At 39.9% G+C, this 21,126-nt stretch overlaps 1 protein-coding gene across 2 annotated transcripts in view; it reads right to left on the bottom strand.

Moving 5' to 3' along the window:
• pdgfrb (platelet-derived growth factor receptor, beta polypeptide) overlaps positions 1-21,126 on the bottom strand; it is a 34,319-nt gene that overhangs the window by 5,639 nt on the left and 7,554 nt on the right. For both annotated transcript variants that reach the window (XM_088009626.1, XM_014972809.2), the window contains exons 2-19: positions 11,757-11,831; positions 10,589-10,906; positions 10,247-10,504; positions 9,613-9,743; positions 8,814-8,973; positions 7,055-7,235; positions 6,182-6,297; positions 5,945-6,068; positions 5,592-5,803; positions 5,283-5,377; positions 5,024-5,156; positions 3,542-3,646; positions 3,103-3,213; positions 1,753-1,909; positions 1,378-1,544; positions 887-999; positions 656-778; positions 38-149 (exon numbers count right to left, since the gene is read on the bottom strand). In XM_088009626.1, the coding sequence (XP_087865752.1) occupies positions 38-149; positions 656-778; positions 887-999; positions 1,378-1,544; positions 1,753-1,909; positions 3,103-3,213; positions 3,542-3,646; positions 5,024-5,156; positions 5,283-5,377; positions 5,592-5,803; positions 5,945-6,068; positions 6,182-6,297; positions 7,055-7,235; positions 8,814-8,973; positions 9,613-9,743; positions 10,247-10,504; positions 10,589-10,906; positions 11,757-11,805 (2,665 nt within the window). In that variant the 5' untranslated portion in view covers positions 11,806-11,831. The remainder of the gene's footprint in view (positions 1-37; positions 150-655; positions 779-886; positions 1,000-1,377; positions 1,545-1,752; positions 1,910-3,102; positions 3,214-3,541; positions 3,647-5,023; positions 5,157-5,282; positions 5,378-5,591; positions 5,804-5,944; positions 6,069-6,181; positions 6,298-7,054; positions 7,236-8,813; positions 8,974-9,612; positions 9,744-10,246; positions 10,505-10,588; positions 10,907-11,756; positions 11,832-21,126) is intronic.

The following is a 21,126-nucleotide window of genomic DNA, read 5'->3' as shown; positions in this document are numbered from 1 at the left end:
TTCTGAGTGTGCAGAGTTATACAAAAGTCATACTGACCCAGCGTGAAAATTTCCCAAAGAAGAATGCCATATGACCAAACGTCGCTCAAGGTGGTGTACAAATTGTGAAAAATGCTTTCCGGTGCCATCCACTTAAGGGGCAGGAATGTCTAAATGAGAAGAGAGAAGAAAAAAAAAAAGAAAAAGCACACAAACACGCTTTCAGAAATTAAAGAACATTTTAAAACATGATGAAATTAGCAGGGGTAGAAAGATTTTGCTTGCCGTTTTACATTTTTCTCAGTATTATACAGTCCTGCTTAATGTATGACATTTCAGAACAGAGAAGTTTTATTTTGGTTTGCAGTTTCAAACAGAATAGGCAAAAATGTCTTGTTAGTTAAGAAATGTTTTTGACAGACATTATGAATGAATAGAAATAAACTTCTGTATGTTTTTAGAGCATAAACCAGCATAATCTGCTGTATGTTTTGTGTCAGTGTTTGTTATATTAACCTGTAGCACAAAATGTTTCAACAAATGAGTCTCCATATATCCTTAGTGAGAAAATGGGACTCAGCAGATTAGGTGCTAAATTAAAAAAAAAAATAATTGGCCAGTAAAAAACTGATCTTTAACAATAAAATTTACTCTAACTGATTAATTTGCTTCTTACGCTGCCTTTGGAGATGTAGTTGGAATCATGCATGATGTCCCTGGCCAGGCCGAAGTCACAGATCTTCACCAGCTTGCCTTCACAGATCAATACGTTCCTGGCCGCCAGGTCACGATGGACACACTGTGGTGGAAACATCAAAGTGTTTCAATCAAACCTGACCTGTCAGTACATCAAGTTTCAGGCCTTTTTTGTACTATTTAATTTGAAACATTATGTTTAACACCCTACGTTCTTTGAGGCCAGGAAGTCCATTCCCTTTGCCACCTGGTAACTGAAGCCCAGGAGATCGTCGTAGGTGAGGGTGGGAGAGTCGCCGATCACCAGATCCGTTCTGCCCCCACCTTAAGGAGGAAACGGGGAGAAACAATCAATGGGAGACCAAAGGAGACGATTCGTTTCAGGCTTTACAACGGGCTGACCTCCAGTGAGATTGTACGATGTGACGCTCATGTGCTTCTTATATTGTTTAAATCTTTTGTACGCTTGGTCCTAAATAAACCGCATTGTCTGATGTAGAAAGAAATTTCTCGACTATGACCAGCGACCGGAAGTCACCGGATAACTCCACTTCATATGGTCGTTTGTAAAATTTTTTCTTTTTGCTTTGTGCTCATGATCCAGAATTCATCATGCTTTTGTGTAACTGGAAAACAGATTCTCCCCACTACTCTCCAGAGTTGCTTTAGTGAAATCATTTACGGGACAGGCCGCAGTCACACCTTGTTCCTGGTAGAGGTCCTGCTGGTAGGGGGATTCATACGGGGACGGCTGGATGTCTGCGTATTTAATCGTGTCCAGCTGCTCCTGCATGGGCACGTAGAAGGAAGGCTCGTCTTTGCTCATGTCCATGTATCCTCCGTCGCTCTCACTTCCGAAGGACACATAACTGGAAGGAAAAAAAAAAAAAAAAAAGGCCAGTCAAGTGACACAATTAGCAGCCACCCCCATCACATGCAACAGCTGTAACAATCGCCGTCACGAGATGAGTGGGGGTGTCCCCGATCTATCTGGAGCTATATCACTTGCAACGGCAGAATTTTATGGATAATATGGAGACTGTGCAGCTCTGAATGCATTTTCTCTGCTCCTCTCACCCTTTTCTCTGGCTGAGAGGGGTACTTCCTCTGGAGATGATGCAGCCGCTGTCCTGGTTCTTCTCAGCGTAGTACTGCAGGAAGGTGTCCTTGTTCCTGTGCAGGTAGTCCACTAGGTCACCATAGCGACAGTACTCAGTAACCAGGTAGAGAGGGCCTGAGAGGCAGAAGCAGAAAGAAAGAGGTGTTGACACAATACACAAAGGAAGGCTCTTGTAATGCAGTGTCTAGTAAAAAAAACAAAACATCTTAAATCTTTTGAATCAACACAAAGTCGAGCATAGCTCTAAAGCAGAAGCAAAATGATGATCTTTTTAACATTTTTCTACAAATAAGAATCTGAAAAACAATGTGACGCCCAATGGTATTCTGTACAATCCTGCTGTTCTAAGAAGGCCTTAGAAGCCGTCTTCTGGTCTCATTAGATTCAACAGCAAACCTCTGTTCTGCACTAAGTGTATAAAAGAAAATTATGACTTCTTGCTTCTTGGTAAATTTAATGGCACTGCCTCAGAGATCGCTTAGGGAGTTACAGTGAACACAAACTAGACAATTTGTCATTTTTGAGCCATAAATTTCCACCCAATAAATTTCAAAATTGCTTCCCCCCCCCCCCACATTTACTTTATTGTTGCATAAATATATTCTGCATTATTCTGTTTCAAGTATTTTTCAGGTTCTGTGGAAAAAAGTTTTCATTAAAGCATCAGCTTTGCAACCACAAATTTAAATTTGTGATTTTATTTGACAGATAAAGTTTTTATGTGACTGTGAAGTGAAAATGAAAAGATACACACTGGGCATTTTTTTATATTAAAATCTAAAAAGTGTGGTGTGGATTTACATTAAGAACCTCAGAGCCAGTAAGCAGCGGTGAGATTCATGGGCTTTGTCTCTACCAGCTTTAAGCATCTACAGGCTTCACTTGTTTCCTGTTTTTTGCAAAACAGCTCAAGCATAATCCTGACTGTGTGCAGAGTGGCAGTGAGCATCAACTTTCAAGTCAATTGAAAAGTGCAGGGCTCTACTTATTCATGGGTTATTGTTTTGCATTTAAATCAAACAGTGCAATTCTATTTGTGAGAGAAGGACGTTTGAAAAATCCTTGAAAACCGTGTATTATTACCAATCACTCATTTCTCTTGGTTGTGTACATAAAAAAAATACACATTGAGTTTTCTGAAAGAGTATATAAAAAATGTCTACTTTTGCGAAAGCAGCGATAAAAGCTAAAGGTACCACTTTTTCTTAAAAAGAGAGCTTATTATACTCATCAAACACCTGCATAGCCTTTACAAAACAGCCAGTGTAATATAATTTTATTTGACCAGTTGTCATAGTAAAGGTCACCATGCTTGGTGCAGGCTCCGAGCAGGTTAACAATGTTGAGGTGAGGTCCCAGGTGACTCATGATCTTCAGCTCGGACATCAGGGCCTGAGTCTCACTCCTCCTGGCTGTGGCTGGATGAGAGCAGACAGGAAACAGGAGTGAAAATATGTTTAAAAGTACAGCAGTGTGAGATATGAGAACCTAGCATAGAGAGGGCAAGGGGTCGCTGTGTTTCTGCCAAACGGCCTCAAAAACCTGCGAGCTAAAACCTAAATGAGGCTGGCAGCAAAACTAAAGCTCAGCGGGCCCGCGGATCTCTCTGAGCTCACAGGAACACGGAGCTGGTGTCACATTATCTGACAGCCACACAATGCTCTCCTGTTGTAGCTCACACAAACTACGCACATGGTTCTGCACTGTTTTTTTTTAATTTTCTTTCTATTACTTTGTGTTTCTTACATTTCAGCATTTTCACTGCCACCTTTGTGCTGGAGTGGGAATGCGTGAGACCGTACGCAGTTGCCTCGACCACCCTGCCAAATGCTCCTGATCCAAGCGTGCGACCTGAAACACAAAGAAGGACTCAGTGGGACGCAGAGTGAATGGAGCACACATCGGACCAAAAGGGAAAACAAAAAAACAAACAAAAAAACCCCCCCACTTCATTATAATTTCAGCATAAGTAACTCTCTTTAAATGTTTTAAAGGAAAGTGAATTTTAAAGTGTTTATGTTGGATCAAAGAGGACTTTTCATCGTAAGTGGATGTCTGAGTGAGAAGGCTGAGCACCTCGGTTTCTAACTTTTAGAGAAAACATCCGACAAGAAAACTATTAAAAAAAAGCAGCTTAGTAGCGAAGATGGACCGACGCCAGTGAGACAGGTTTCAAAAGCTTCATTATGTATGCTGTAGCTGACTGCATGGAGAAAACCCAAACCACCAACATAACTAAAGCCTTGGAGGGACACCTCCAGTTTAAGCTGTCTGTTTTCCTTTGAGCTGCAGGAAGAATAAGAGCAGTATGTTTAGAGCAAGAAAAGGGGATGGAAATGTTTTTTTTTTGCAACCACAGAAGACGGAAACATAAGTACAACAGATTTTTCAAACAAAAAAATCAGTTTAAAACCTTTTTAGTAAACCTGACAACAATAAAACTGGGAAGAAATATTACACTTTCATTAGATTATATTGCTGTTTCTAATAAAATAGTTCAATTATAAAATAAATTATCTATGACTGTTTGTAGGTGTTCATAGTTATTATTTTAAAGGGCGTTTTTACATATTTGCTGTCTTCACTTGGATCTAATTCAATCTTAAATAATAATTTTGATGATTTTTTTTACATTTGAAATGGAGAAATGGGTCTGAAATGCATAAAAGAATACATAACATTTTAACAAAACAATCAGTATTTTGTTTTTGTTGTTTTGTAGATAGAAAAAAAATCGATTTTAGAAAATCCCTCCACTATTTTCTGAAGACCTGCTAATTTTATTTTTTTATTTATATTTTCAGAAAAGCTGAAAAAAATGGCTGATAATTGCTGCCTAAAAAGGTTTGGAGAATCTAGTTACTAATATAGTTTTTATATCACAAGCCTTTTGCTGGCTAAGATAATGAACAGAGAAAGCTACTGAGACCCGAAACCTTAAAATAAACAAACATGTTTACAAAGACCTTTAATAGATCATTTAGCTCTCAAAAAGCACCAAGTGTAAATGACACCTCCATCAAGGCTGAACATCTTTAAAAACTTTCATGTTGTGGCACGTGCCGTTATAATGCCTTGCATTACCTTAACTTATATAAATGAGTGAAATTCAACCAGTTTGGGCTTTTAGGTGAAGTGTACCGTCATGTCTAATGATTATTAAAATTAATTCATCCATACATACATCGTCAGTGTTTAAGCAGATGTAGCGCTGCAGGCAGGACTCACCCAGCACCAGGTTCTCTCTGGGCATCTCCCAGGCCAGGTCATAGGGCAGATGGATGGGGTCCACATAAATGTACTCATGTCCATCCTGGCTCACAGACTCTATCACCTTCCATCTGATTTCATAGCGAGGTTTCTGAGAGAAAGGTCAAAGACGGGGGAAAATCTCACAAATCTTTTTATAATCTCTACTATATTCTCTTTGTAAATGTGTACTCGGAATAATTATTTTCGGCATAAGTGGATTCGTGCATGTTTGTACCTTCCTCCATATAGCGATGAGGATGATTATCGACAGAATAACAATGACCACTAAGGCCAGAACAGCAGCCAGCACTGCCACCTGGGAGAACCACGCTGCAAGAGAAAAGAAGCACCAGAAACATTCGAGACAGCGCAGAAAACACTGTGATTCAAAAGTGGTAACTTTTAACAAAAGTTGGTACCAAGGGTGCCATTTCGGTGATTAACTATTGTCTTGTGTTTTATTCCAGATTTTTTTTAACGATGTACTAACTATTTAGTTACTTTAATTTAAACAAACAAACAAACATTTCCCGGGGACACCTACTGCTGGACACCAGTTTGACGTCCCTCGTGCTGACTTGCTCGGCCTGGTTGGCGGCCGCGCAGCGAACTGTGACCTGCTGAGGCTTGTGGAAGGTCACCTGGCTCTTCACCACGCTGACTTTACGCGTCTGGTTGTAGCTGACATTGGTTTGGATGCTCACCACCTCCGGCTGCGGCTTCAGCGGCTGCCATGCTGCTGTCCGGTTGCTACACCTAAAGCAGGACAGCACGGAAATCACGCCAGCTGCATCAACAAAGAGCTGAAATCAAAACAGATGCTCAGAGAGTGAGCCGCGTAAGGTCAGCCCTCTAGTGTTCGTTCCGTGACATTACAGGAGTGGTGTAGCGACTTACTTGAGCATGCTGTCACAGCTGTACCACTGTATGATCGGAGCTGGAAACCCTTCAGCGAGGCAGGTCACCACGTCACTCATCCCCGGGAGATTGTGGTCGGTCAGGTCTTTAATCTGAGCAGGGACTACACGTAAAAGGTTGAAGCAGACATTAGAAAGTCAGTAAAACACTTTTTGAAATAGTTGGATTCATTCATGAGTAAATGAACAAAAGAACGCATCAAATGCATCTCCACACCTTGGACTTCCAGGTCAAAGAGAACTTCCTTTTTGTCGTCTCCATTGGAAATGATGACCGCATAGAGGCCATTCTGCTCCGTCCTCACCCTCACCAGGCTGAGAATGGTCACATACCTGAAGCAAAACAAGCATGAAAAGAAGATGGAGGATTTCAAAGCACATCGTTGGTCTTCGCTGGTAAACGAATAGCACTGAAAGTGCAGGTGTGAGTGAATTTGTCCTGCATGACTTCATGTTGGCTTGCATTCCAGCTCCACTACGTTGACATTTAACAATTTAGGTTGAAACCAGTCTTATCAGCAGTCTTAGCAGCATGTTTCTTCTGACTGAAAATAATATTTATATTATGGAGTAGTCAAGGAATCCTGACTTAAATCTGAAAGAGAATCCATGGAGGGAGCGAATGAGGAGGATGAGCAAGAAATCCTTTCAACCTCAAAGACTCAAAGGTTTGTTCATTGTGTTGCCAATAAAGATTTTTCCATTAATTATTGAGAGGAGAAAAAAAAATATTGTTGTTTTGTATCCTTTATGCAGTATATGATTTACACATTACTGAGGTTACTTCTTCATTTGAGAGTGTATAAAGTGGGAAAAGCACAGCTCCTTGTGGGCCATTTGTCTGAAAGGCATTAGGGAGTTGTGACAGGTATTTGGTGTTTATGGTTTCTGTGTGATGACGGATGAAGTTCCTCCCTCTGGAGAGTATTGTATTTCTCTCTGAGGAGGTCTCACTGTGTGCTGACTGACAGGAGCTAGATGTGTGGATTGCTTAAATCAAACAGGATATTAAACACCTCATATCGCAGCTTTGTTGCATTTGTGTCTCTAGGAACACGGCACAGTTGCAAGCTCAGGGTGGATGTTCTACCTTATTTCATGATCCTGTCTGATGGTGATAGCTTTGTCTGCCCTGATGGTGGTCCCGTCTTTGGTCCAGCGGACCTGAGGGGGAGGGTAGGCCTCGATGTCCACTCTCAGCTCCACGTTCTCCTGGAGCTTGGCTGAAATGTTTTGCCGCTGAGCAGGTTTCACCTCCACAAAGCCGTGTTCTGATGGAAAAACAGGTAACTGAATTATTCTGCAGATATCAATTTAATCTGTTAAAGCCATCAGACATTTTGCTTGTCAGTTCATCCATTGATGGATAAACATTTGAGGAGTAGTGCCTCCACTGGTTGCAAGGCATACTCATGGCAGGTCACCAGTTCACTGGATCAATATAAGGCAAATAACTATGCATACAGATACTTACACCTAAATGCAAATTTTATTCATACCTAAAATAACATGCAAATTGCACCCAAAAAAAGCCCTCACAGGGATTTGAACCAAGGTCCTACTTGGAGAAAGCTCACATTGCTGCCTTTCAGAAAAACTTATTTGCAAGTCTTTACATTTGCAAAGTTCTGCATGCTAATATTGGGCCTTTGTGTGTGTCAGTGGCTCTCAAAGAATAAAAAAATTGAAAATACTTTACAGGTATTACTGAAAAAAATATTTAAATAATAATAGTGCAAACGTTTCTGGTTAGCAGGACAAATGGAAAGAATAATTCGATTTTAAAGCCAGTCTATCTATTAAATTATTCACAGTTGATACTATTCATACTATTTGGGCATATTTGTCATGTTACAACTAGAAACGTCAATGTATTTTATTAATATTACACATATTTGTGTAACTATTGTTTTTTCTTGTGTGTGTAAAATTCAAAGGACATACATACTTTTCAAGAGCTAGTTTGAAAATAATCATTTGGAGACCTAATGGACAACATTCACTCAAGTCTGTTTTTAGTATTTGTCAAATTCAAGGTGTACCAGCTGAATCCTTTGGTTCTGATTGGATTTTATTTTGGCTTAAAGTGCTGCTGAAGTAAATGTGTTTTTGGCCAAAGACACCTCACCATAATGTGTTACATACCAGAAAAACTCTATAGGGACAGCAACAGACTTCCATATGAGGCGTCTTTCATCTCAACAGAGCAATAAAACCAATGAAAATAACAGATCAGCTGTTTTAAGTTGGGTCTATTTCTATTTGGGTCTGTTTGTGTTTCCTTACTAAAAACAGTAGCTGGTAATATCTGTGTCCATTGCTAACTGCTGCTGTCAGGACATGGTCTTCTTTTCCATTAATGTGTCCAGTCAAAACTAAAATATGTCCTGGTCCTCTGTCTCCATCGAACCTGAAGGTTCAAGTTATTTAAAGCTTTTGTACACACCCCATGCCTCACTGCAGCTGGAGTAAGCATTCATAGACCCAAAGCGTATGCAGTGACGGTCAAGAGACGGAGTCTAGAAGAAATTGTGCAGCGTGAGAAACCTTGTTTTTACTGGCTTTCAACCTGCTGTTGTAAGTAGGTGACTTTATGTGCCTGGTTAAATACGTTTCCACCAACAGTCTATATAAAGCTGGTGTGTGCTATGATTTGCAGGTGTGTTTCTTTGTCAAAAAGTTTATTTCAGGTCCAATCCATACAAATAAATAAAAACGCTCTTTGCCTCTTTCACACACAGGTCGTCTCTCTTCTTTACCTCCCAGTGTTGATAATAACAACTATTCTTTTTGTGGTGAGTGAGGCACAATAATAATCCGTTTGTTTGAATTTTGCGTGTGTTTCTAACCGAGCACGGTGATGTTGACGCTTGAAGAAGCTGTGGCGCCCACGACCATTTCTTGGACGTGGCACACGTAGTTTCCTCTGTGCCCCACCGTGGTGCGAGGGAAGGTCAGGCTGGAGTGCATCTTTGGAGAGAAATACGTTTCTGGTTCAACCGGAACAACCTTTAAAAAGGGAGGAACAAAACAAAATACGATTGTCATTTCATTCTCATTTCCTCTCATCTAATGCCTTTTGAGCAATCATGTTCTCTACTGGAAACATAAAAGCTAGTAAACAGTTTGTTGCTGCAACTTTCACTTTGCTTCGTAAGCACAGCAGTCATTTTGGACAGTAAATCTGGGGCTCATTAAGCATCTTTGATTTTTTAAGCAAGGGTATTTGTTGTCATTCTGACTGGGAACTTGGAGAATCTAACTTTCAAGTACAAATACAATCAGCAAAAGCATTTTCCAAAAAGAAACATGATTGAAATGTGTGTGTCTTTTGTGGGCAATGACAGCAAAAGGGAATCTGTCGCACATCTGCATGAGACAACCACTTCAACCTTAAACACAATGGTTTACTAGGTAAAGCTGAAACACATACTGAAACCACAGAGCTTCCCAACATGCAACAAAATGTTGTGTGAAGAAATGATCACTTGGTCAACATTGAATGTTTTTAAAAGCAATATTACCAGAGAATCCAAACTGAGGCGTGTCGCTACATCTTGTTTCCATCTGGGCTCGGTCATGAGGCCAGAGAGAAATCGCAAAGGGGGATTTGAACAAAAGCACTTGTTCTGCTCCACTCCTACTCACCACGGTGCGTGGAATATTCCAAGAGAAAAACACCAGCTCCACTCCGTGCACCGTGCAGTTTATAGTCAGCGGCTCGCCCTGCTTCAGGACCGTCTTTGAACTGTTGATGTAAGGGTTGATGTCCTCGGCCACTGGGATTGGAAAGAGAGGTTGCGGGGCAGAGTAGGCATGATGGCAAATTGGTTCAGTCACCAAATTATTTGGTGAAGAAATTTTAATAATTAGAAATAATAAAAAAAAACAGTTAAAATGAACATCTTAACACAATATTCTCGTTTAATGATTTATGGCAGTGCTTGATCTATGGCTGCTCCTGTTTAGTTTCTTAAGATCTTAAAAAAAAAGTACACAATGACCTACAAAGGCTGATCTATTAATCTACATAATTAATGGCAGCACTTTTTTAAAATTATTATTAAAACAGCTGTAATGTTGGTATGATCTTCAATCAATGATTTGTAAAACTGTTCATATAGAATTTTTACCTAAAAAAAAAAAAACATACTATATAGACCCCAAACGCAGTGCTTCTGTGACTTTTAAGTTCAATAGTTTGGTTTTCGATTTGGACTGAATAAAATGCGAGTGTTAGTGGGCGTCTGGTAGTGGGTGGCGTTTTGAACTGCACTCCAACCTGCAATGCTGATGACGTTAAACTCCTGAGACTCTTTGACCTCCCCGTTCAGCTCTCCACGGCACACGTACGCTCTGTCCTCCAGCCGCGCCCGGTACCCCTCACTGGGTACGTAATGCCCTTTAATGGGCTTGTTTGTGTCCCTCTCATACAGGATGACAGTGATGTTTGGGTTGGTGGCCACACAGGGGACGACGCTTTCCTCACTGGTCTTCGTCACCATGCCGTGGATGCTCTTTACAAACCAAACTTCAGGATCTGAAGAAAGAGGTGACTTGTAAGTTGACAGTCGGAGTTAGTCCAAGAGGTACTAATACTAACGAGAAATGAGGCGTACCCTACCTGGGACAAAAACTGCCACTTCCTGTATCTCGTCGGCAATATCGTCAAAGCACTGATACACGCCAGTATGCATCCAACTCACACTTGTTAGGTTCAGAGCAACCGACGTGGCATCAGGTTCAAACATCTTGTATCTCGATTTCATATTCTCATCTAGCTGATTCAGGTAGTAAGTTGAATCGTCCTTCTTAAGCGCCCACTTTGCCTGGCTGGAGCCGGAGCACGTGAGGGTGAGAGACGAGCCTCGAGCCAGGACAAACTCTTTGTCATCAGGGGTGATCTCCAGGCTGCACACGTCTGGGCAGAAACGCACCAAAGCTGCAGTTTGGGCAACGAGACATGAGGTCAGTATGTAAGAGGGGGGGGTGTCAAAGAGATAGCAGAAGAAGTTCAGAGGTTAAATCAACAATGTAAGTCAGATCCTGTCCCATCTATGGCTGTTGAAGGATGTGAGTGGTCTGGAGCAGCTGAGAGGGAGGATGAAGACGACGTGTCAGAGACCGATGGATACAAAGTGAAAGAAGCATCATTTATCTTTTGCTTGAAGAATTAAAGTGTTATCAGTTCTTTAAGTTCTTTATTAATTGGGGGGAAAGGTCATAGGTTAATAAACAAATTTCACCCTACTTTTTGGCAATTTTGAATAATTTCCTTAAAGTAAGTGTAACTGAATAAATTTCATAAGTTAATGCTTTGCTTTGTAAACTGATCAGACTTTCTAGGATCTTTCTGTGATCCTGTCAGCCTGTTTCTACTCTAGAACATCTGAGGGACAGTCTGGAGAGACGAGAGTACATGAACTAATTCAAGACTTTGGAGGATCTAGATAAACTGTGCAAAGATGAATGCATAGAGATTCCTCTTTATGCTCCAGTCTTGTGAAATTATATAAAAGACTTTTAAGATTGCAGGTATTAAATGGGGCACTTATGATGAGTTGGTTAAAAAGAAGGCATCTCTGAAAACATGTTTTTGTTTTTCTCAACATTTTAGTGAAAGATCATGTTGCTGGAATAAATAATGCATATTTGAAAATTTTATAAAGGGTACCAATAAGAATTTTCTGTTTTTCACATCCCATTTATCATTTCTGAAAAAAAAAAAAACATCTGAAGAATCTTCTTGTACATTTTCAATTCTTATTTGTCAAGTGAAACTGAACACTAACCTGTTAAAGTGACCATCAGGTGGAGCACAGATGCTATCAGCCTCCTCATCGTGGCTGCCTCGTGACCCCACTATTCTGCAAAAAGAAAGATGGTGCAGTCATAAAGCGAGTCTTTATGATTCATGCCGCTCAAAGGATTGTACACAAGAAAAAACATAAATGTACATGAAATTAAAATGTGCAAAAGTAAAGCACAAAATTGACAAAATATAAGTCAAAAATACTCTTAGTAAAAAAAAAACCCAAAAAACTTTTGAAGTAATTAATGGAGTAGCTTGTACAACTTGAATAAATAGAAAGTTCCTAAGCTAAAAATGCAAAGCAACATTGAAAAATACAATAGTATCAATTGTTAAAAAGCAGCTAAAACTGGACTCATATGCCTTCTCTTTTTGGTTTGGTCAAGCAGCTTAACTACGCAGTTTTGAATAAGCTGAAATCTTCCAACAGTGTCTTTTTTAATATATATATATATATATATATATATATATAGGGAGAGAGAGTTGTAAAGAAAGCATTACCATTTACCGTTTACAAGGCGTCTTGAAACAAGGGCTTGAACACTAACACTAAGATTTTCTGCATTTGTTGCCTTTAAAAACTGAATTTAGTGATGCCATGTAATTTAGATTGAACAAATGTTTCTGACAGCTTTTGAAGGTGAAAATTTTAGGGTTAAATGTGATTCCTTTGCCACTCTCAGACAAATTATCTAAGACTTTACCCAGTAATCTCATCCACTTTTTTCCATCACTGCATCTCTTTTCAACTCTTGGTAGTAATAGTAAAATTTCAGTTTTGTTTAAAACTAAACAGAAGTTTAAAACTTCTGTTTGTTTATCACAGAGGAACAACATGTGGAAAAAGCTCTAGATGTTCTAGATGTCCGAACTGTTCACTTGACATGTTTACAGTCATTTTACCCCAAAAGCTTTTGTGTATTTATATTACGTTATTGTACATGTTCCAGAATTGCTGAATTACTGATTGCATTGTGAAGTGTTTTGGGATCCTCTGGATTTAATAATGTACTATACAAGTACAAAGTAAAAGAGCAAAGCTGGGCAACTCCAAGGAAAATATTATATTTCTCAGAGGAAGAATCACCAAGGCTGCATCAAATGTTGCACTTAATTCTTGAATAATTGAAAGAATATGTTTTATCCAAAGTTGCTGATTGTTTTCATAAAAGCAGTGGGCCTATTTTGGAAAGTAATCAGAATCTTTAACAAATATCCATCAAATTGAGCAAAGTAACAGAAAAAAAAAAACAGTTTCTGTCACATTAATGATTACACACAGCTTCACAAGCGCGACAAAACAACTTTTAAATCATGGCAACTTGACATATGCTGCTCTAGCTCAAATTAAGTGACAACACGTTTGTGAGAACACTCTGTTGCTCTTGTAAAGCTTTAAGGCGAAATGAAAGAAAGTATGTGATCCATCATGAAGCTGTTTTCTTTCTTGGCTCCTGAGCCAGTCTGGAGGTATTTGATGCCTCGCTGCACCAGGACAGAGCGACAATGTGCGTCTCCTTTTGTTCCTGCTTCGCCAACATTCTGCACCCTCACGAACCGGTCAGTGTGTGCGTATCTGCTGCAGGCTAACTGGCAACAATGCTACGTCCAAGTTATTCTGGGGTCATGCTGAGCCATTAATTGGTTTTGGTGCAAACCAAAGTGAAAATGAGGGCATTCACATACGCATCTGACAGAGGCAAACTGGCTTGGGATATCGTGTTGTACCCGGATGCATATGCAGCATCCCAGATGAACTGAAATGACTTATTACTGCTAAGGACCTTGTAACTTCACACAGCTGAGGAGGCCAGAGGATAAGGCGGGTGAGGGTGTGGAGGGGTGGTTTGTTGTTATGTTTGGGACGGGGGTTAAGGCCGGCTGCACGCACACGTCTGGAAACAGTTAAGGATGGATCACAGGCCTGTACGCAAGAGGGTGGGAAAGAAAAAGGGGGCGGAAGAGTGAGCCTTGGGAAGAGCGTTGGTGGAGGAGGAAGAGAAAGAGGGAAAAGAAATTGTGAAATCTTTCAATTTTTTTTCTTTGCTTTATGTTGCACAAAGATTTTACAGCCTCTATTTTAAGACTTTGTGCTATTTTCATCCGTTATGTAAAAACCAGCATGTTTTGACATTTTCTCAGCTGTTTAATTGATAAGTGTTTTCAGGGGTTTTTCATAGATATGCTTTCAGGTATAAAACAGCTGAAATATCCCTAACAGTTTGGCACACAGAAATAAGCCTAAAGTCAGTCTGTTACTCAAACCAGATACACGTTTGTCTCCCTAAATTAACAGCCTCTGGCACTTCCGTTCCCAAAGCGAAAAGCTCAAAGCTCTTGAGCAGTTCCAAAAAACACGGCTGGTCCATTTCCTCCCCCGCCTCCTGGTTCTAATAAAATGAGGTGAAGGAAAGGCGGATGGATAATGAGCAGAAACGTACAAACTTCTAGATTCTCATTGGCACCAAAAAATACTCGACATATGGACATGCATTAGATTGCAACACGGATGTGCTCTCACGCCAAACACGCACACACAGAGACCTTCCCTCTTTTTTCTGTTTTTGTCGCTGATGTCTGTGTACAGTTCATGTTCCCACAGCATTAATCTAAAACTTTCCCAGGACCGCCGATACACATGGGACCCTGCTTGTGATGACGGCAAGAGTGGAGGGGTCACTTTGTCCCAGGAGGCCCAGCAGCAGCAAGCTGCGAGGGTCCGTGCCGTGAGGAAGCTATTCGTCAGCGCTCAAAATAAAGCCCCTAACCTCACTGTCAGTGACGAGGGCTTTGAACGACAACAGCCAAGCGACGCCAAAGGCATGTGTTGCTTGGCACGGTCAGGGCTAACAAATCATATTTAAAATGGCAACAGTTTGACAAAATAAGCAAAACTCTTACGGTTGGAGTTTTAGAGTTCATGCCTGTACAGCTCCTTGCAAAAGTGTTGACTTTTCTAATTTTGTCACATTCAATCCACAACATTTTTTTTTATTATTATTTTATGTGACAGAGCAACAAAAAGCACCACATAATTCTGATTACGAATGTTTTGCCACAGATTCACAACTGGATTTATGTCTGAACTTTGACTGGACCATTCTGACACATGAGCCTGACTTGACCTGAACCAGAAGTTATCAAACCTTTTGGAATAAAGCTAAAAGATGAATAAACAGTCTCAGGTAAGACCAGGTTTTAGCATTTTTCAAATTGTTGTATCAGACCATTAAAAGAAATAAGTAAAAAAAAAAAAAACAAACAAACAAAAAAACACTTCCACCAACTGGATAAAATTTGATAGAAAGTCCTCCAGAAATCAGCACTCCAAGTAGGGAGTTGGAGGTTTGACACCAGCTCTGGATTAAAAATCCAATATGGCTGACTGACAAATAAAACTAAGATATTTTATAATATTTTTTTTAAATAAAATGAATGTAATAAAGTGGTTTCTGCAGCAGTAAAGAGGCTTTTGTACATTTGAAGGCTCTTAATAAATTTTTCACATTGACAGTTTTACACAACCTTCTTTAGGACACATGCCAAAGTATTTAAAGGGACAAAATGCTGCTAATGATAATTAGCTTGATTATGAAGAATCCAAAAAGGAAACCCCCATGCTTTTTAAACTTGGAATGGAAACATGGTTAGGTTAGACTGGATTTCACTCCAAGATCCAGGATCCTAATTGTAGAAGGAAGCCACCAGACCTTTTTCCTTCAACATGCTTTTATCTAAATCAGTTTGTAGCAGCTCTGGTTGTTTGGTGAGGGGTGTTATTCTGCTGGAAAGTGAAAGTCTTAAGTCTTTTTGCAGCCTTTAGCAGTGCTTTCTCAGAGGATTTAAATCATTTTATCTCCAACAATTTTCCCATCAACTCTGACCAGCTTCCTTGTTCCTACTGTGGAAACACCCCAACCGCTGTCTACCATGGGGACGGTGCGTTCAGGGTGATGTGTAGTTTTAGCTTTCTTTCACACACAGAGTTTTGAATGAAAGTCAAAGCCTTCACTTCTGAAGAGATTTGACCAAAGGCCTGTTTGTTGTGGCCCCTACAGAGCTCGTAGCACACTACAGATGGGATGTTTATCGTTTAAAAAACATGTATCAGAATCACTGCACAACTTTGCATGGGTTTATTTAATAAAATTAATGTAATATCGAGTCAAGATTGAGGCTGTTCACAAAATGTGAACGTGTTCAAGAAAAAATACATACTTTTGCCAAGTACTGTGCATCTGAGATTAAATAGTGGAGAAAAAAAAAAATCCACATTTAGCCTAAATGTGCAGACTTTTGTATTCTTTCAAAGAACCAGTCAGAGAAGCAAATCTTAAAAGATTTTGGAGCTTAATGGCATAAACAGGGGGAAAAAAATCTGCACAGAAGTCAAGCAACATGAAATGACTTCTATAAAAAAAAAATGCTTGAAAGCTGTTTGATCTCTTAACCTCGAGGATGCTTTCTGGCTGAGCCACAACAACAGAGTCATTTACAGTAAGGAATGTCCACATTGTCCACAAATAAACCAGGGTCACGTCAAATCATCTTAATATGAGATCTCGTGAAGTATCTGCAAAGCATGTCTCCAAGCCAGATGTTTATTGTTGTCGTTTAGGTCTTTGGATTGGGCCACCGCGTTCCCGCTGTAATCTTGGAGGTCTGAGGGAAAACAAACTATGTTTACTCCAGCTATGGTACAGCAATCACCAGAAGGGACACACTTCTATCCCTCCACATGAATTTTCCCACAGATGCTGGGAATTTGGCGGTTTATCGTAAACAAACTCTCTACACTCAAAGTGTCACCAGCTAACGAGAAAAGATCGCTGATGTCGACCTCAGCGGGAGGCCCGGGGCCCACGCTCTGCCTCAGGATGCGGCTAAACCTGCTCCTGGGATTAGACACATATATAGTGAGGCTGCAATGTTTTACTTAAACATCTGGCAGTGATAAAGCGGCGCTCGATAAGGTGGGAACCTTTGTCCAAAGAACATTTGCAGCCAATTGTGTGAATTAGTGCATCCCAAGAGGGGAATGCTTGCACTTGGAAGAAGTGGGGGTCTGGAGTCGGGGGAGGCAGTGTAATCCATAACAAAAGCAAAAGCAAACTCCTCACAGGCTGCAGCTGGAGGGATCCGACTTCCGGCGCTGGGAATTTTCTGGGCCCTGTGTGGGTGTGATGCATCCCTGACACAGCGCACCGTCGAAACCGCAAACCAAAGACTTACAGACAAGCAAGGACGCCACAATGAGTGGAAGACCAACAGTGATGAAACTCAAAACGTCTTCACATAGCAAAATGCACCAGAAGAGATCTTGACTCACAATCGGAGGGCCGGAGAAACAAGAAGAAGAAAACAAAGAAAAGTGGAGCGTACCATCAAATGCATGAATCGACAAACGACAGAGCATGACGAGGCAACGAAACAGCAAAAGGAATACCGCACCCTCCACCAGACTGTGGATAAAAGGAGCGAGGAACCATGACATATGGAATAATCTTTATGGGAAAGAAAAAAGTCAGAGCAGAAAAAGTGCACACAGAGTCTGAGATCACAGACACCAATGATTACACTGCTTAAGTGAGCAGGAAGCTGAGATCTGCAAAACAAACATCTCCAATTTAGCGGCTCATGCTCTTCCAAGAAAAAACAATTAAACCTCCCAGAATCTGACACAGTCTTATCAGAGACACTGATAATATCTGGACATATTTACATGTATAAGTACATGGGATATACATCTATAAAGGCTAATAAAGATAAAACATTGTAATTAATTCATGGGTATCTAATATTTTGAGAGAGCCCAGTGGCTGTGTGGGAAAAAAATCCACCAAGAGTCTTTCTTAAAACAAATCTCTTTTTTTTATCTCTCCTCCTGGACTGACTCTCCTTCCCCCAGAGGAAAACCTTTTGGTCCTTCAGCAGCAGAGCCGCAGTGCACTGTTCCCACTCCGACAGGCTGCAGGGTCTGCAAAGTGTAACAGGACTTAAACAGATTTACATTAACTTCACTGCAATAAATAATGAAACTCTGCAAGCCTGAGAACAACTAAACTATGCTGCAAACAAACTGTCAGATTAAGTGACATATAAGCAGTAGAAAACCTTTCAGGCAGCAGCTGAAAGAAAACAATGGAACTTCCTTTTCCCAAACAAAAGTTATTTGCTTCAGTTCTTTTGGGGGAAAAAAAACACACAAAAAAACGGACGATTAAAGCACACTGTATTTGTATATTGAGTATTTGAAGCAGGTAATACTAGCTCCAGATCCTTCCCACCTAAAGATCTTAATCAAAGGCAAGAATATTAAAACAACTTTGTCCTTTTGGTTGTCATATCTTAATTCATTTTCCCTGGTATGTTCCCTCCCCCCTTTCTTTTAAAATAAAGTCTAAAAAGTCTTTCACAAACTTATAAAAAAACAACCTTTTATAACACAGTTTAGTAACAGACTCATGCAATTAAATGTATATATGATATGTTTTAATGAAGAAATATCCCATTTATTAGCATTAAGTACCTACAAAAAGCCACAAAATAATTTTTTTTTCAGCAGTGGTATTCTTAGAATAAAAAAAATGATAAGTACTAGCTTTTGACTTTTTGACATTGATGAAACTGTCTAATTAGTTCATTAATCTGTTATTTTTCCCAGATTTGTTTGTTTACCAAGAAAACTGTGAAAGGCCGCTTGCATAATGACGTTTATTTGTCTCTAAATGAGATGTTTGTGGTCGATCAAATGAGCTACCAAGCCTGACTTTTCACTGTTTTTGTTTAGGCTATATTTGGATAGTCCGATTTTAGTGGACATGATTTCCTGTCCTAAATAAAGTTAAGGACAGACCAACTTTAAATAGCCATTAAAGGAAGGTTTGTGATAGTCCAGTATTTATAGGGCTTAATCTAAACTCTCCCATATCTACCATCAGAGTAATAATTACAAGGTTTACAACAAGTGAAGCTGTCCTGAGCGAGGGTTTAGCAGGAGGTCTATCCTCATGCTGCTGCCGCAGAGTCGACAACAGTAAGGGAGATCAGACATAGTCCGTTTATCTTAAGGCTGTTGCACATGTCCTCACAGGAGTGTCAACAATTGTGGAGGTGACTGCAAATACATGGTGGATATGAATGACAGGTTTGTTTTCATTACAGTACAAGAGTTTAGTGTTTAGAAAATGTGGTCTAGTAAACTCAATTTGTGTGCAGGCATAAGTAAGACAGATTGGAACCGTGTGATGCGTTAGTGATGTTTATTTATTTATTTTTTTTTTTCAGTAGTTTCTTGGTAATGATTTGATCATTTTGAGGAGAACCCAAAGGGAAACAGAGTATTTAGGCAGACATTAGATTCAAATAAGTGATGGAGCAGTCCAAAAACACTTACAGAGAACTAGGAACACAGGAAAGAGCCTGATTAGAATCAGGGGTTGATGTAAGAACCATGAGACATATATTCACACACGTGGTTAAAACAACAGCTGGAACTAATTATAGAGGAGGGAAGAGGCAGATGAGATGATGCTGAGTCCCAGTTAGAACTCAGACGTCACAACTGAAGCGTTTTAATAAAAAAAAAAAAAAAAATTAGTGTTTCAACATGTCGACACCCTTATACGGTACTCGCATTATCTCTTACAAATATCATTTTAAGGTTTATTTTCCATGAGAAAACACCTCTTTTAATTTGATTAGTTTATAGTTGACGGCGCTACATGTAACCTTCATTTTAGAAGCACTCTTAGGGGTGCGTCTTGTAAAATAATCATGTTTTCACCAAGAGCGGCCAAACTGAAACACAAAGTCACCCTTTCGAGGCGTAATTGTGGGTAGTTGGAGTTGCTCCCAGTCTCCCAGTGGGAAATATGACTTTGAAGGGTGATTCAGCTGTTTTTTTCCAACTGGAAAGTCGGACTTTTCCAGTTCCAAGTACAACTTAAATGCAGCATAATTGCCAAAGATACTAAGGAAATAATCGAGACACAAACACAGATAAAACCCAAACTGTGGCACCTCCTAGCTCTCATTTTTGTGCAGTTTCAGTTTCATGTTCAGCTAGTACTGACTCGACTTCCTGAATAATTTTGCATTCTGCACCTACTGTTTGTATTCACACCAGATCACACACCCACGTTTGATTTGTTATTTAAATCAGTCTTTATTTGCCTACAGCTTCTTTGTTGCCAGTTTGTCGTCAGAGGTCATTGTTTGAGCATCTGCCGAGTTCAGTCACTGTCATAGGAGAGCTGATGTCAGGAAACAAGCTGTTACCTTCTCAGTCCTGCAGCAGGTGCCCACGTCGCAAAATGCCAGAAATAGGTAAAGGGACGTGGCTCGATAGCTATAGTGAGAAATTTCAAATCGAGAATCACATCCTCATTGGGTTTTGCATAAAACATCTTTATTAATACAGAGTGATTTTTGGGATCATGCCAATATTTTTATCTTTCTCAAACTTTAGAACATTTTGTCACATTAAAACCACAACCTGTGAAGTATTATACTGGAATTTCAACAACAACAAAAAAATTACTATAATTGTGAATAATTAGGTGGGATATTCTGTCGAGAGGAATTGTGGGCTGCACAAATTTGGACTTTATGGAAGAGTGACAAGACAAAAGCCGTCTCTGAAAGAAAGCTGCAAGTTGTTTGCATATTGCCAAAAGTCATGCAGAAGGCACAGCACACAAAAAAGTGGCTTTGGTCAGATGAGAACAAAGCTCACATAAAATGTTACTTGTGGTTGAAAACAAATACTCTACACATGCCACTTCTGTGGTGAAATATGGTGGTGGCAACATCATGCTGTGGGGATGCTTTTCTTCAGAAGGGACAGAGAAGCTGGTCAAAACAGGCGGGAAGATGGATGGAGGTAAACATGCAAGACAATCTTGGAAAAACAAAAACAACAAACTGTCAGAAGCCAAAAAGACTTGGAAATGTGGTTCACCTTCCTGCAGGACATAAATCCCAAACATTAGTCAGAACTGCAATAAAAGGGTTTCGATTTAAGTATTTTCAAATTGTAAAAGGGCTCATTGAAAGTCTCACACCTAAATCTAATTAAGAATCTGTGGCAAGAATTAAAAAATTGATGTACACGTTACTTGAGCTTAGTTAATGCAAACATAAAATAAAACACTTGCAGCTGTTGCTGCAGCAAAACATGGTTTCTACAAAGCATCTAGTTAGGGGAGCTGAATGGAAATGCGCACCACACTTTTCAGTTTTATTTGGAAAAAAATATTGAAAACCAGCTGTTATTTTCCTTCCACTGCGCCGTTAAGTGCTACTTTGTTTTGGTCTATAACATAAAGCTGCCAGTAAAACACACGGTG

The sequence above is a fragment of the Poecilia mexicana genome, unplaced genomic scaffold (assembly GCF_051168715.1).
Source record: "Poecilia mexicana isolate PSO_F unplaced genomic scaffold, ASM5116871v1 scaffold_10, whole genome shotgun sequence".
NCBI lineage: Eukaryota > Metazoa > Chordata > Actinopteri > Cyprinodontiformes > Poeciliidae > Poecilia > Poecilia mexicana.
Note: the sequence above shows the minus strand (reverse complement) of the source record. Positions and strands in the feature narration are given on the sequence as shown.